We start from the raw sequence: 16,165 nt of genomic DNA, 5'->3' as shown, positions 1-16,165 counted from the left end.
TAAGTCTGAGATTCTGCCCCCCGCCCCTTCCCCTCATTTGTCTGAACTTCAGCAAAAACAATCCTAACCTAATCAATTTCTCCTCATACATCAATCCTGCCATCCCCAGAATCAGTCTGGGTAACGTGTGCTGCACTCCCTTGAGAGCAAGAACATCCTTCCTCAGAAAAGGAAACCAAAACTCTGCACACTCTAGGTGTGGCCTCACCAAGGCCCTGTATAATTGCAGCAACATATCCCTGCTCCTGTACTCAATCTTGCAATGAAGACCAACATGCCATTTGCCTTCTCTACCACCTGCTGCACCTGCATGCTTACTTTCAGTGATGGGTGCACAAGGACACCCAGATCCCACTGCACACTTCCCTCTCCAAATTTACAGCCAGGTAGTAATCTGCCTTGTTTTTGTTTCCAAAGTGAATAACCTCACATTCATCCAAACTATACTGCATCTGCCATTGATTTGCCCACTTACCCAGCCTGTCCAGGTCATTCTGAAGGATCTCTGCATCCTCGTTACAGTTCACCTTCCCACCCAACTTGGTACTATCTGCAAACTTTGAAATGTGACATTTTGTTCCCTCATCTAAATCATTACTATATATTGTGAATAGCTGGAGTCTCAGAACCGATCCTTGTGGTACCCTACTAGTTATTGCCTGCCAATTTGAAAAGCACCCATTAATTCCTACTCTTTATTTTTTTTCAGCCAACCAGTTTTCTATCCATCTCAACACACTTCCCCCAATCCCATGCACTTTAATCTAGCACAATAATCTCTTGTGTGGAACTTTGTCAAATGTTTTCTCAAAGTCCAAATATACCACATCTACTGGTTCTCCTTTGTCAACACTACTAGTTACATCTTCAAAGAATTCCAACAGATTTGTCAAGCTTGATTTCCCCTTCATAAATCCGTTCTCACTCTGTCTGATCCTGCCACTGCTTTCTAAATGCTCTGCTATGAAGTCCTTGATAATGGATTCGAGAATTTCAGCAATGTTAAGCTTACCGGTCTATTTTCTCTCTACCTCCCTTTTTGAATATTGGAGTGACATTCGCTACCCTCCAATCTGCAGGGATTGTTCCAGAGTCTATAGAATCCTGGAAGATGACCACTAATGCATCCACTATTTTTAGAGCCACATCCTTAAGTACTCTGGGATGTAGATTATCAAGCGTAAATTAAACCAATTCAATATAAACTAGGAACAGTAATAGCCCACAAAACCCTACCCCAATTCATCCATTTTTCTCTCAGTAATCTCTCTTCCCTAATCCCTTCATATCATTCCCTAACAGCTATCTGGTGCAATGGTATGATTTTGACAATTGTGGTCATACTTTTTTTAAACTTCCACCATTTCTCCACAAAACTTTAAACTGCACTAAGTCAGGCACATTAAATCAATATTTTACATTTATATACAGCCCGGTCATCTAGTGAAGTGTAATGATTTTACACAGTATGTGTGCCTCAGAAACAAACTCTCCTCATGGCTCAGGTTTTATTTTGAACCTACTGGTTTTTTTTTACAAGTTATGACCAGCCCTAGGTGGGGTTCCCCAAATGTTACTGATCCAAGCAAGACCCTATCTGTTTGGGATACCTCCAAGTTGTTACAAACCTGGGTGAGGAGGAGTGGCTGGCCCCTCGATAAACCTACCCTCTGCTGCTAGCTTTAAAGCAAATTCCTGCAGATACTGGAATCTGAAATAAAATCAGAAAATGCTGGAAAACCTCAGCAGGTTTGACAGCATCTATGATCTATTCTCTTTCCACTGATGCTGTCAGGCTTACTGAGATTTTCCAGCATCTTATGTTTTTGTCTCTGTTGGTAGCAACAAGATTTAGTCTAACAAGGTTCCCACTCCCTTGGATACCTTTTTCAGGCCCATTGGTTATGCTTAAAAAGGATTCAACTAGACTTTCTTGAGTTAAGATTGAGAAAGTTTATTAACAACTGAAAAAAGGAGAAATGGTAAAATGTATCTGCATTCTTACAGATTGTTTTGCACAAATACCTTTATTTATTCACCATTTGGACCTTCATGGATAATGGACATTTTCAGAAGATTTTGTCTGGAGCAGGAGCATGGAAATAGTGGAAAGGAGAATAGCCTACTCCTACTTCATGGTGGCACAGTGGTTAGCACTGCTGTCTCACAGCGCCAGGCTCCAGGTTTGATTCCTGGCTTGGGTCACTGGCTGCTTGGTGTTTGCACTTTCTCCCTGTGTCTGTGTGGGCTTCCTCCGAGTTCCTCCAGTTTCCTCCCACTGATGTGCAGGTTAGGATAATTTGCCATGCTAAACAGACCCTAATGTCAGGAAGATTAGCAGAGTATCTGTGTTACAGGAATAGGGCCTGGGTGGGAATGTGATTGGTACAGACGCGATGCGCCAAATGGCCTCCTTCTGTACTGTAGGGAGTCTATGATTCAATGGATGCTACTTTTATGACACTGTGCGTTCCTATTGTTCTTCTGGGACATAAAGATGTTCGCAAACCAATAGCTCTAAAAGAGAAAGCCAAAGTCAAGGCAGCTCATGGTGTTCAGAGATCAGTAACAAAAGCGATTCTGGGGCATCTTCCATTTTGAACTTAAAAAGTGGCAATTATTTTACAGAACCACATCATGAACGTTTGGGGCAGCACCATAGCACAGTGGTTAGCACTGCTGCTTCATACTGCCAGGGACATGGGTTTGATACCTGGCTTGGGTCACTGTCTGTGCGAGGTCTGCACACATTCTCCCTCTGTCTACATGGGTTTTCTCCAGGTGCTCTGGTTTCCTCCCACAATCTGAAAGACGTGCTGGTTATTTGCATTGGCCGTGCCAAATTCTCCCTCGGTGAACCTGAACAGGTGCTGAAGTGTGGCGACTAGGGGATTTTCACAGTAACTTCATTGTGGTGTTAATGTAAACCTATTTGTGATTCTAATAAATAAATTTCAGAAACTTCAGATTAGAGATAAGATTTGAGCCCAGTAGGAAGTAAATATAAGTAAAAAGTTATGTGGAACAGTCCTTGAGTTGTGAAGAGTAGATGATGAAGTGTTGCAGCCGTAACAGATTGATTCTGGAATTGTTGACTTCTGTCAGCGAGTAGCCGATTCTTCGATTCTGTGCTTTGGTGGATACTTCAGTTACCAGTTACCGACTGTTGTCCCTTTTTTCTAGCTGATTGACTTCCACATTCAGAGAGAGAGAGTTTTAGATTTTCCTGCAAAAGGTGGTTGTTTTCTTTTTCCAGGGTCACCGCCTCTGGTACAGTAACGCACACCTTCAGTATGAAATAGATTCAGCTGCTTTTCTTTGTAGCACACACAGAGCGGCAGGGCAGACACGGGGCAGTTCTCTCAGCCAGCTTTTAACCCCCTTCTTTGTATAGTGAGGAGTCTCATAACACCAGGTTAATCAGCGCTCCGAAAGCTCGTGATTCCGAATAAGGCTGTTGGACTTTAACCTGGTGTTGTGAGACTTCTTACTGTGCACAACCCAGTCCACATCATAGCTTCCTTGTATATTCCAAGAGAAAACTAGAATACACTAGTTGATCTAGGCAATTATAACCAGGCTCTTTGAAATGGGATGGCAATTATGTTCCTTTGTCTTTACTTGGGATGGTAATCAGTCCTTGAATTATTTTAGAATTACCTCATCTGGAAGCTGAGAGAGTGGTTGCATTGTCCCACAGAGAAACACCCTGCAGCCATTCCTGTCAATGGTTAACTTCAGGGCATGTGTCCATTTTAAAACATAAAACTCGGGTCTTTTCAAAGTCCAATATTTCCGCGTGCAATTTCATGGTTTTTCCTCCATCATCAAAACATTTACCTACATCTCCTTAATTCCCACTGCTTTTTAGTTTCAATACCAGCAATTCTTCAGGAACCTTGCCGTAGAATTTTCAGAAATGCAGGCGTATCACATTATAAATTTTCCACTTCCAATTAGGGAGTCATTTCCTCGGAAATGTTGGTCTCACAGTGTTACAAGCAGTCTCTGGATGGGACCCCAATTTTGTTGCACCCCTGGGTAATGGGGAATTATCTGGCTCCCCTTCTGTATTCAATCCCCCTCGATAAGTCACAACAAGGTTAATTTAATTCCTTCCCCCCTTGAATACCTTTTCCCAGTCCAAATGAATTTACATTTTAGAAAGATCCATTTTTTAAAATTTGATTTGATTTGATTTATTATTGTCACATGTATTAGTATACAATGAAAAGTATTGTTCCTTGTGCACTATACAAGTTCATAGAGAAGGAAAGAAGAGAGCGCAGAAAGTAGTGTTACAGTCATAGCCAGAATGTAGAGAAAGATCAACATAGTGTGAGGTAGGTCCATTCAAAAGTCTGACGGCAACAGGGAAGAAACTGTTCTTGAGTCAGTTGATACATGACCTCAGACTTTTGTATCTTTTACCTGACAGAAGTTAGAAGAGAGTATGTCTGGGGTGCTTGGGAACCTTAATTATGCTGGCTGCTTTTCCAAGGCAGTGAGAAGTGTAGACAGAGTCAATGGATGGGAGGCTGGTTTGTGTGATGGATTGAGCTACATTCATGGCTTTTTGAAGTTCCTTGTAGTCTTGGGCAGAGCAGGAGCCATACCAAGATGTGATACAACCAGAAAGAATGCTTTCTCTGGTGTATCTGTAAAAGTTGGTGAGAGTCGTAGCTAACATGCCAAATTTCCTTAGTCTTCTGAGAAAGTAGTCGCATTGGTGGGCCTTCTTAATTATAGTGTCGGTATGGGGGGACCAGGACAGGTGATCTGGACATCTAAAAACTTGAAGCTCTCAACCCTTTCTACTTCATCCTTATTACTTAATAAACAAAAACCAAGAACATAATTATAAAAAGCAACGCATACATTCACACACTGATTAGCAATGAGAAGTTAAAAAGTTCAGGTAAAATTTTAAAAACATATGAAATAGCCTTTGGTTTGTTTATGAGTGTAGATGGCAGTACTTTGCCGAGCGAGGGAGAGGTCCTTTGCCTGCTTGTCTTTTTGTAGGGATGACTGGCTGCTGTCACTTCTTGTTTCTGTGTCACGCACACACTGAGAGCCCAGCACCAGCACACACACACCAGGCCAAGCAGCTAGCTTTTTAAAGAAATTCTCAGTTCCCTATGTATTCCTGCAAGGGAACAAACTACGTGTCTTTCACCCCAGAGTCAGTTTTCTTTCAACTCAGCTCACATCCAAATACTGAGATATAAATTAACAAGAGATGGAATTTGGGTGACTTTTGTGATGTGACAACCAGTCTCAGTTTTCTCTGTAACCTCAGGAGGTTAAAGATCTGTCTTCGGCACCTTTCCTATTTCCCCTTTCAAATCACTTGTTGAAGAAGTTCTTTTCAGGTGCGATAATCTGTATTCCCTCTCAGGACCAGCATGGTCAAGTATAATCCACATAGAAATTTTCCAGAAAGTGGTCACTTTGCATTCTCAGCCATCTATGGCCCAGTCTTTTTGCTTGCATTTCTTTTAAAAACACATGTCTCATAGAGTCATAGAGGCTTACCACATGGGAACAGGCCTTTCGACCCAACTTGTCCATGCTGGCCTTTCTTTTTTAAAACCTCTAAGCTAATCCCAATTGCCCACATTTGGCCCATATCCCTCTATACCCATCGTACCCATATAACTATCTAAATCCTTCTTAAAATACAAAATTGTATCCGCCTCTACTATTACCTCTGGCAGCTTGTTCCAGACACTCACCATCCTCTATGTGAAAAAATTGCCCCTCTGGACACATTTGTATCTCTCCCTTCTCATCTTAAACATATGCCTTCTAGTTTTGGACTCCCCTACCTTTAAACCTTTGGGAAAAGATATTGACTATGTAGCTGATCTGTGCCCCTCATTATTTTATAGACCTCTATAAGATCATCCATAAGCCTCTTACAATATGTTAAGTTGATTTTTCTCTACTCTCCAGTTATGAGTGTAACACTACATTTTGCATCTTCCCCTTTCCTTCTCCCCTATGTACTCAATGAATGGTATAGCGTGCAAGAAATAAGCATTTTCATTGTACCCCAGCACATGTGACAATAATAAATCAAGTCAAAAATTTAAAATGTGATTGCGTGATGTAGCTTCTTCGATCTACTTCTTAATTCTTACACAGCTTGCAACATTCAGATCCCGCCTGTACCAAAGGCTATAATCAGAGACCTACAGAAGAGGGCAGCCTACACAGCCTCCACGCTGCACACATTGTGCCAGACCTGTAGAATAAGATGACCATCAAAAAGCACCATCACCATTTTTTGGACGCAATTTAAATTTCGATGGGATTCCTTTATTTGTGGCTTGTACCTCTTTCAAATCTACATCTTAATTTTACTCACCTCGTTCCACTCCACTCTACGCAAAATTAGCAGGCTGCAAAGTGTTTGGTTCTCAAGTCAATTTTTCCATTGTTATCAAACAATTTACAAATACAAAATACTTTCAAATTACAAAGCAGAATATAACACCATCTAACAATTATAGAGATAACACCCGATACAACACAGTGTCGACAATAAACACAGATCCTCGGGTCAGGATGGTTGATCACAGCCAATAAGGACCCTCAATTAGTTTCTCTGGTGTGTCCCAATGGGAGTTTGAGGGACAGATTTAAAAGCTCCGGGAGCAGCAGTGAGTTAGACTGACTGGAGGTTGCAGAGAAGGTTTTTAACGTGAGAAACGATGGCTGTGCGTGTGAGAAGGGTAAGGTTGCTAGTCGCAAGTTTTGTTTTTTTTTGGAGGGAGGTGGTTCACTTGGAATTTTAATGCGCCTTCTATTAAATAGAATTCATTCTCTAATTCGTCAAGTTTCGCCATCAATTGCAGGTGGGACTTTACGGAAACCTCTTTGCTTTCTGGAAACTCCACTGTTTCCAACTTCCGACAATTTGGCATATTCCCAGCGGGGGGGAGATTTGTGTATTTTTTTTGGACTCTCCTAATAGTTGAATGAATGAGTTATGTTTAACCAGCCTTTCCTTCATCTAAAACTAGCCATGACTATATTGTAATTGCCTTGTGCTGACTCTACACTGCCACCAATTAAATCTCTTCACTATTCAAGTCCCCTAGTTGTGTATTTAAATTGTCAAGCTCCCACTTGACATGTTAATTATTTGTCTGGTGTCCTTGTACATTCTGGCACCGTATACACACTCCCTCGGTATTAAGATCTGGTGAGGAATAAGTAGGCGCTCTTGCTTTGCTTTATATATTCCTAACTTTAAAACAATGCTTTAATTCCAGTGCTGTACTGACGGGAGTTTAGTGATATCGCTTAATGTTGGACTCTGTAGGACCATTCCCAAGGACTGAGCACAAACCTGCTCCAGGAAGCGAGTTTATTTTATATTAAAGAAAATCCACATGATAGCAAATTAAACCACAAATTGACTAATTGTATTGGGGTGAGGAGAGGACCGCCAGTGAGCTGGCTTTAAAAAGGGGACAAATACTGAGAGGACAGTAAGTGGGTGTCTGACTTTAATCAATTCTCCTCCTTTAAGAAGGGGAGTAGAGACAACCCTGGTCGTTATAGGCCTTACTTTTATTGTGGGCAAAGTTTTTGAAAAGGATTTATAATCTAGAAATGAATAATTTGATTAGGGATAGTAACATGGTTTTGTGAAGGGTAGGTTGTGCCCCTCAAACCTTATTGAGTCCTTTGAGAAGGTGACCAAAGAGGTGGATGAGGGTAAAGCAGTTCATGTATATAGAACATAAGAACATAAGAAATAGGAGCAGGAGTAGGCCATCTGGCCCTTCGAGCCTGCCCCGCCATTCAATAAGATCATGGCTGATCTGTCGTGGCTCAGTTCCACTTTCCCGCCCTCTCCCCCATAACCCTTAATCCAAGTGCTTGATAAGGTTCCCCATGGTAGGCCATTATAGAAAAATTCAGAGGCATGGGATTGAGGGTGATTTATCATATGGATCAGGAATTGGCTAGCTGCAAGAAGAGAGAGGGTGGTGGTTGATGGGAAATGTTCATCTTGGTGTTCAGTTATCAGTGGTGTATCACAAGGATCTGTTTTGGGGCCACTCCTGTTTGTCATCATTATAAATGAACTGGATGAGGGTGTAGAAAGATGGGTTAGTAAATTTGTGAATGACGCTAAAGTTGGTGGAGTTGTGGACAGTGTGGAAAGATGTTGCAGGTTAGGGGGACACAAGCTGCAGAGCTGGGCTGAGAGGTGGCAAATGGTGTTTAGTATAGAAAAGCGGTGATTTCCTTTGGAAGGAGTAACAGGAATACAGTACTGGGCTAATGGTAAGATACTTGATAGTGTGGCTGAGCAGAGAGATCTTGGTGTCCATGTGCATAGATCCCTGAAAGTTGGCACCCAGGATGACAGGGTTGTTGATGTGTATAGTGTTAGCTTTTATTGGTAGAGGGATTGAGTTTCAAAGCCATGAGGTCATGTTGCAGCTGTACAAAACTCTGGTGTGGCTTCACTTGGAGTATTGTGTATGGTTCTGGTCATCGCAACATAGGAAGGATGTGGAAGCATTGGAAAGGGTGCAGGTAAGATTTAGCAGGATGTTGCCTGGTATGGTGGGAAGGCTGAGGGACTTGAGACCCTTTTTCTTGGGAAGCAGGTTAAGAGGTGACAATAGAAGCTTACACAACTATCAGTGGATTAGATAGGGTGGACAGTGAGCCTTCACCTTGGAAGGTGATGGCTAGCATGAGGGGACATAGCTTTAAATTGAGGGATGACAGAGATAGGACAGATATCAGAGGTAGGTTCTTTATTCAGTAGTAAGGGTGTGAATGCCCTGCCTGCAACAGTAGTGGACTTGCCAACATTAAGGGCATTTAAATGGTCATTGGATAAACATATGGATGATATTGGAATAGTGTAGGTTAGATGGGCTTTAAATTGATGTTGCACTGACCCTTGAAAACCAAGGGCCTATACTATACTGTAATGTTCCATGATCTGATCTCCCCTTCCTCTTCCTACCCCCACCCAAGTTTAGACTTGCCACCAGTAACTACAACATTCTCCCTTTTTTTTAGGCTACCCGAGCGACTACTACTGCAGCAGAAATCCGATCAAAAAACTGCCCAACTATGACTGGCTTGGAGCGTAGAGTTGCTTTGGTGGATATCATCAATAAGCCATGTGGAGCTTTGGCTCTGAAAAAGGTGAGTGTGCTTTAATAGTCTGAATTCAGAACTTGAACATGTTCCTCTGTCCTGGGCAGTGGTTTCTGTGATTTTATTATTGTTTCAAGGGCAGAAGGGGGTCATTGGGCCTGCACTGACAATCCCACCCAGGTCCTGTAACACCACACACTTGCCCTCCTAATCCCTCTGACACCTAAGGGGCAATTTCAGATTGCCCCATCAACCTAACTCTCGTCTTTGGACTGTGGGAGGAAACTGGAGCATCCAGAGAATGTGCAAACTCCACACTGATGGTGACCTGAGGCTAGAATTGAACCTGGGTCTCTGGTCCTGTGAGGAAACAGTGCTGGCCACTGATGTCATGTATTGGGATACAGTGAAAAGGATTGTTTCTTGCATGCTGCACAGACAGCATGCTGATCATGGGGAAGAAGTTGTAGAATTTAGTATTGCAGTTACTGGGGAGGTGGAAAAAGAGATCTACTTAATAAAAGTAGGGCCATTCAACAGTTGCAACACGGAAGAAGTTGTCCTTAAGTTGGTTGGTATGTGACCTCAGAATTTTGTATCTCTCTCCCACAAGTCTGTGAGGTCCTTGCTGATGATGATGGCTGACTCAGAGGCAGTGGGATGTGTAGATGAAAGGCTAGTTTGTGTGATGGACTGGGCTACATTAACAGCATAAGAAGTTCTCAACATCATTCACCAGATTTTTCTTTTCTGTACTCTATCATCATTGTTTGAGATCTGACCCACTATGGTGGTGTCATCAAGTAAATTTGAAAATGGAGTTGGAGTGAAATTTGGGATTTGATATGTTAAACCAATTGTAGCCTAGCAACATTACTTGAGCAAAGGATACTCCTTCAAACTTACTTTTTTAGTTGGTGTTTAAACCTGGTCACCCTTGCTGTTTTTTTTGGTAAATGGGTACACTTGAAGTAGTTACTTGAGTTTGTTTTCTAGTGCATGCATATCTCTAACTGAACACTTAACATTAAGCCTCCTATCTTTTTGCATTGTTGACTAGGCACCATACTTGTAAATATTGTGTATTAACTCCAGGAGCTGTTCAAATACAAAGGAGTTGATGTGTTATTGTTAATGATTGATGATAATACTAACATGGACTTGTGGTGGTTGACATAGTGGCCATTTCTCTACTTCTGGGGAAATGAGGCAATACTGGCATTGGACTGGGGTGGGCACAGCAAGAAGTCTCAACACCCAGTTAAACTGGATGAAGGAGTAGTGGTCCAGAAGCTCAATTCCAAATAACCTGGTGTTGAGGCTTCTTACTCTGAAGAAATGGGAAGAGTGCTTGGCTGTGGCTGGTGTTCTTGACTATCTTTCCTTAACTATGATGATTATGCTGGATTGGTTGCTTAGTGCAGATGTATAAAAACTCCTACTTGTATTTGAATTTGCAGGAACAAACAGTGATGGCCCCAAAAATGGAACCAGTGAAGATGTGCAAACAGCCAGAAGCTCTGCCACCAAAACCATACAACACTGAGAACATTATAAAGCCTGAGGTTTGATTTTAATTGTGTATAAAACATTTATCCTGGCTTGGTAATGGGTAAATTTAACTTCTAGAAAATGAGTTCCTGACACTATAGCTGAGGAACCTTGAATGAAAATTTAACTTCAATATTGATTAAAAAGAACAAATGAGTTCTTAATGGCATATCCCATATTTGAGCTGTTGTTTAGTCATTTTTAAATAGACAAGTTTCTACATATTTATCCATTTTTGGTTCCAAAAGACCTGGATTTAAATCTTATTAACCACTCTTGTTACCCCACTTGCACAGATACTCCAATGTGGGTTGCAAAACAAATTTAATGTTGGCTATGCAGTTTCTGATTTGGTGAGATGGCTAATGTACATTTAAGTTTTGACTTGGACTCCATGTCTAAACTGTGTCCATTTCATTTGGTTAATGTGCTGCATCCATTGTACCAGGTGCCACTGTCTCCATCCCCAATGGACATTTCAGTATGTATGTCTGAAGAGCCAAGTGAAGCCTTTTCTAATGAAATCTTACCTGTTGAAGATATTGATGTAAAGGATGGCAACAACACAGTGCTGTGCAGTGAATATGTTAAAGACATCTACAAATATCTGAGGGAACTTGAGGTCAGTTTTCCTTCCTTAACCATGAAGGCACAGGCCTTGCCTAGCAATAAACTGCTCTTAGAATGGCAAGAATGAAAACCTTGAGTAAGTGGGAAGGTCTATGACTAATACTATGTGGATCTTGTTCTCCAAGGAATTCCACTAAGTTTTTAATCAGAATTTTTTGACTAGTAACCTGTTAATGGAAGCAAATGTAGCAGTCTAATCATTTGAGATATGATGACATGGTCACAACCAATTCTGGACTTAGTGCTGGAGAGTGGGAGATTCTCATTTGTCAATGGACAGAAATTTGCCTTGGTCTTTATTGGACAGCTTCTCCCACTCTCCTGCACTAAGTCCAGAATTGGTTGTGACCATGTCATCATATCTCAAATGATTAGACTGCTACATTTGCTTCCATTAACAGGTTACTAGTCAAAAAATTCTGATTAAAAACTTAGTGGAATTCCTTGGAGAACAAGATCCACATGGTATTAGTCATAGACCTTCCCACTTACTCAAGGTTTTCATTCTTGCCACTCTAAGAGCAGTTTATTGCTAGTATCTACTACTGTTAAATAGATCCCTACATTTCCCACTTGTTGAAATCCTCTTAATACTTGAAACATGTAGCCAGCAGGCCAATTATTTACAAGTGTTTATTATTTAGACCAAGCAGGCAGTGAGGCCAAACTACCTGAGGGGACAGAAGATAACTGGAAGCATGCGTGCTATCCTAATTGACTGGCTTGTGCAGGTTCAGGTGAAATTTAAGTTGCTCCAAGAAACTATGTACTTGACGGTGTCTATTTTGGACAGATTTCTTCAGGTAAGATTTTTTGGCCTTGTGCTGTTCTTGGCTCCCTTATGTAAATTGGCTCACTCAACTATTCTGATCGTGGAGAAACATTTTTTGAACTTCTTGGTGAATACCACACTTTTGACTGTTCATTCTATAGCCTGTAGTCAAATTGATGTAAATATTTGCTTAAATTTTTGATTTGAATTTGCTTCTTTGACCTAGCCCAATACCAAAATTCAGATCTGGTAATCAAAGCTCTGCTAAACTCTAACCTGTGACTACTTTCTTAGGTTAATCCAGTAACAAAGAATCATCTACAACTTGTTGGTGTAACAGCAATGCTTGTTGCTTCCAAATATGAAGAGATTTATCCTCCAGAAATTGGGGACTTTGTTATCATCACTGATGATACTTGCTCTAGTGCTCAAATACGGCAAATGGAGAGGTCCATCTTAAAGAAACTTGACTTTTCTCTGGGCAAACCACTTCCACTACACTTTCTCAGAAGAGCATCAAAAGTTGTAGAAGTAAGCTTCCAGCCTCTTCTAATGAGATGAACATCTTTAATCTGTTGCTTTTATCAGGATCTCCACCAGGTTCCAGTTTAGTTTTAGTAGGGATGCAGGGCCAGCACATGCCTGTAAAGGCTGAAGGACATGTGACAAGTTTTGGGAACCTTGGCTAATGAAAGATTGTGAGCCTAGTCAGAAAAGGAAGCATGCATCAAAGCTAGGATGCTGAGAACGCATGAAGTGAGTGTGGAATATAAGGAAAGTAGAAATTTAAACAAGAAGGGCTAAAAGGGGTCATGAAAGCATTGGCCAGCAGGATTAAGGAAAATCCCAAGGCTCTTTTCATACATTATAGAGGAGGGCTGGCCCACTTGAGGATAAGGGAGGGAATCTATGCATGGAGCCAGGGGAAATGGGCAAGGTATTAAAAGTATTTTCTCAGTAGTCACCAGAGAGGAGGACTTGGTGGTGAATTATGAGCCTGGAAAAAGATGTGTAGATAGTCATGTTGATCAAAAAGGAGGTGGTATTGGGTCCCTCCTACATTTGAGGTAGACAGTCCCCAAAATACTAAGACAAGGGAGGAAATTACTGGGGCCTTGAAGTCTTTATCCTCACTGGCTACAAGGGAGGTCCCAGAGGATTGGAGAATAGCCAATGTTGTTCCTTTGCTTAAAGGATGGCAAGAATAATCCAGGTGATTACAGGCTGGTGAGCCTTTACATCAGTGGTAAGGAAATTATTGGCAAGGATTCTTCAGGATTTATTGTGGATGTATTAGTGAGAAGCAACATCCTTTTGTGAAGGGGAGGTCATGTCTCACTACTCACTTTTTTGAGGAAGTGATGAAGATTGGTAGGGCAGTGGATGTTTACATGGATTTCAGTAAGGCCTTTGCCAAAGTCCCTCATAGCAGACTGGCACTGAACATGAGGTTGCATGGGATTAGGGGTAATCTGGCAAAGTGAATACAGAACTGCCTGCTCAAAAGACAGGGTAGCAGTGGAAGGGTGTGTTTCTAAATGGAGGACTGTGACCAGTGATGTTCCTTGGGGATCAGTGCTGGGATCTTTGCTATTTTTTAATATAAATGATTTGGAGGAAAATGAACTTGTTTGATTTAAGGTTGATGGAATTGTGGATAGTGATGAGGACCATCAGAGGATACAGGTTGGCTGAGCAGAGAGATAGCAGATGGAGTTTAATCCAGACAAATGAGGTAATGCATTTTGGAAAGTCTAAAGATAGGAAATGTACAGTAAATGGCAGAACCCTTAACAGTATTGATGGGCAAAGGGATCTGGGTGTACAGGTCACAAAGTGGCAACACAGGTGTATAAGGTAGTTGAGGACATTTGGCATGCTTGCCTTCAGCCAGGGCACTGAATTTAAAAATTGGCAAGTCATGTTGCAGCTTTATAGAACCCCTATTAGGTTGCACTTGGAATATAGTGTTCAATTCTGGTTGCCACACTACCAGAAAAAGTGGAGACTTTGGAGAGGTACAGAAGATTTCCCAGGATGTTGCCTGGTATGGCATTAGCAATGAGGAGAGATTGGAGAAATTTGGTTTATCACTGGAATGATGGACATTGAGGGGAAACTTGATAGACATCTGCAAGATTGAGGCATGGATAGTCAAAGTTTTTTTTATTCCCAGGGTGGCAGAGTCCGAGTCAATTACTAGGAGCACAAGTTTAAAGGCGATGTATAGGCAGGTTTTTGAGGGTGGTGGGTGCCTGGAATTTGTTGCCAGGGGCAACAGTACTTTTTAAGGGGCCTCTGAATAGGATGGGAATAGAGGAATATAGTCCCCAGAAGGGTAGGGGGTTTTAGTTAGGCAGCATGGTCAGTGCAGGCTTGGAGAGCCAAAGGATCTGTTCCTGTGCTGTAATGTTCTTTCAGTTTACCAATCTTTGGGCAAGTGAAATTGACATCTCTATTCATGGAGCAACAAGCTAGTACAGTTGTTAGCACTGCTGCTGCCTCTCAGCACTAGGGAGACAGGTTCAATTCCAGCCTGGGAGAGGGGGGTTGTCTATTAGTTTACATGTTCACCCCAGTCTAAAAGATGCAGATTATATAGATTGACCATACTAAATTGCCCCTTGGTGTTTTAAAGCTGGGTAAATGCATGGGGTTACTGGCCTGTTAATTGGGCCAGACAATCTCACTCTGCACTGTAGGATTTAATTAAACATCTCATGTACTAGAATTGTGAATTTGTAGCATGAATAGCATAATTTAGATTGTTCTAATAGCTGGTCACTTGTGTATCTGGTAAATGTATTTTTTAATTGTCTTTTCTGTTCAGGCTAGCACTGAACAACATGTTCTTGCCAAATACCTGATGGAATTGACAATGGGGGACTATGAGATGGTGCATTATCCCCCATCCCTGATTGCTGCATCTGCCTTCCGGCTTGCTCAGAAACTCCTAAATTGTGGTGAATGGGTAAGTACGTGTTTTTACTTTGGAGATAACAGACATCACAACCTTTACTAGCATTAAATCCTGGCTTGTTGCTTTTCAGACACTCCTCTTGCAGTACTACCTGGGCTACCAAGAAGAGGAGCTACTTCCTGTTATGCAGCACATGGCTAAGAATGTTGTACATGTCAATAACCACATGACCAAACACATGGTAAGCTTGCAGAGATGCACTTTTTCCTCTTGGGCAATTCCACAGGCTGCATCTAGTTTCTCCAATGCACTTGGATGGTACCTTGGTAAATAAGCTCTGGAGTGGCATTAGATTTCCCAAGCAGGAAATACTCCTGCATTTTCTATCTCTGACCTGAGTGAAGTGTTGTTAACCTCCCAGTTGAGGTTTTCAAGTATTCATTCAGCAAAAACTAGCACCCCAAATAACTCCACTCCAGAGATCCTAAAATGGGCTGCTGGATAATTCTTCATGATGCATGACTTGCTAAAGAATCCTTTCTTTTTATGCAGACTGTTAAGAACAAGTATGCTAGAAACAGCCAAATGAAGATCAGCACCATCTTGCAACTGACATCTGTAGTTATTTCCAATTTGTCAAAACCACTGATGTCCTCTTAAATGCTTTAATCAGCAATATTGTCTGAACCCCACTTTTAAATGTTTTTATTTTTTATTAAATAAAGTTATTTTTAATGCAAGTCTATTACTTCAAATGTAATTCCATTAGGATCAGAAGTAAGCTCTATCTGCACTCCCTTGCACCAAGAACCATCAGATCTCCTCTTCCAGGTGGGCCTGGCTGAATGGGATTCAACTCCATCTGGCTACCCAGATTCATTTTAAAATGATCTAATTTGCACCATTCCCTAAAGGAATTGTTGAAGGATGTTGGTTATTACTCAATAGGAAATCTTTGACTGGTTAGCAGTCTTTATTGACACTGGAACTATTTACAAATGTAGGTAGAAGCCGACTCATACCTATTGGGTGTACAGTACCACATGTGGCCCATTACACTGCCTTCCCAAGTTTTATCACTTGTCTCTGAATAGACACTATTCATGTCTCTATCAATTCAGCAGTCTGGAGGCTTTCAGTGCTACATCTTG

At 41.5% G+C, this 16,165-nt stretch overlaps 1 protein-coding gene across 1 annotated transcript; it reads left to right on the top strand.

The window, feature by feature from the left end:
* Positions 1-6,719: 6,719 nt before the first annotated feature.
* LOC145343490 (G2/mitotic-specific cyclin-B1-like) lies at positions 6,720-15,674 on the top strand. The gene is made up of 9 exons (XM_080189736.1): positions 6,720-6,740; positions 9,061-9,193; positions 10,561-10,706; positions 11,141-11,314; positions 11,967-12,125; positions 12,389-12,625; positions 14,925-15,065; positions 15,145-15,255; positions 15,567-15,674. The coding sequence occupies exons 1-9, from the start codon at positions 6,720-6,722 to the stop codon at positions 15,672-15,674; spliced, it is 1,230 nt and encodes a 409-aa protein (XP_080045862.1).
* Positions 15,675-16,165: the final 491 nt, after the last annotated feature.

The sequence above is a fragment of the Carcharhinus amblyrhynchos genome, chromosome 5 (assembly GCF_965287045.1).
Source record: "Carcharhinus amblyrhynchos chromosome 5, sCarAmb.v2.hapA, whole genome shotgun sequence".
NCBI classification, from domain to species: Eukaryota; Metazoa; Chordata; class Chondrichthyes; order Carcharhiniformes; family Carcharhinidae; genus Carcharhinus; species Carcharhinus amblyrhynchos.
Note: the sequence above shows the minus strand (reverse complement) of the source record. Positions and strands in the feature narration are given on the sequence as shown.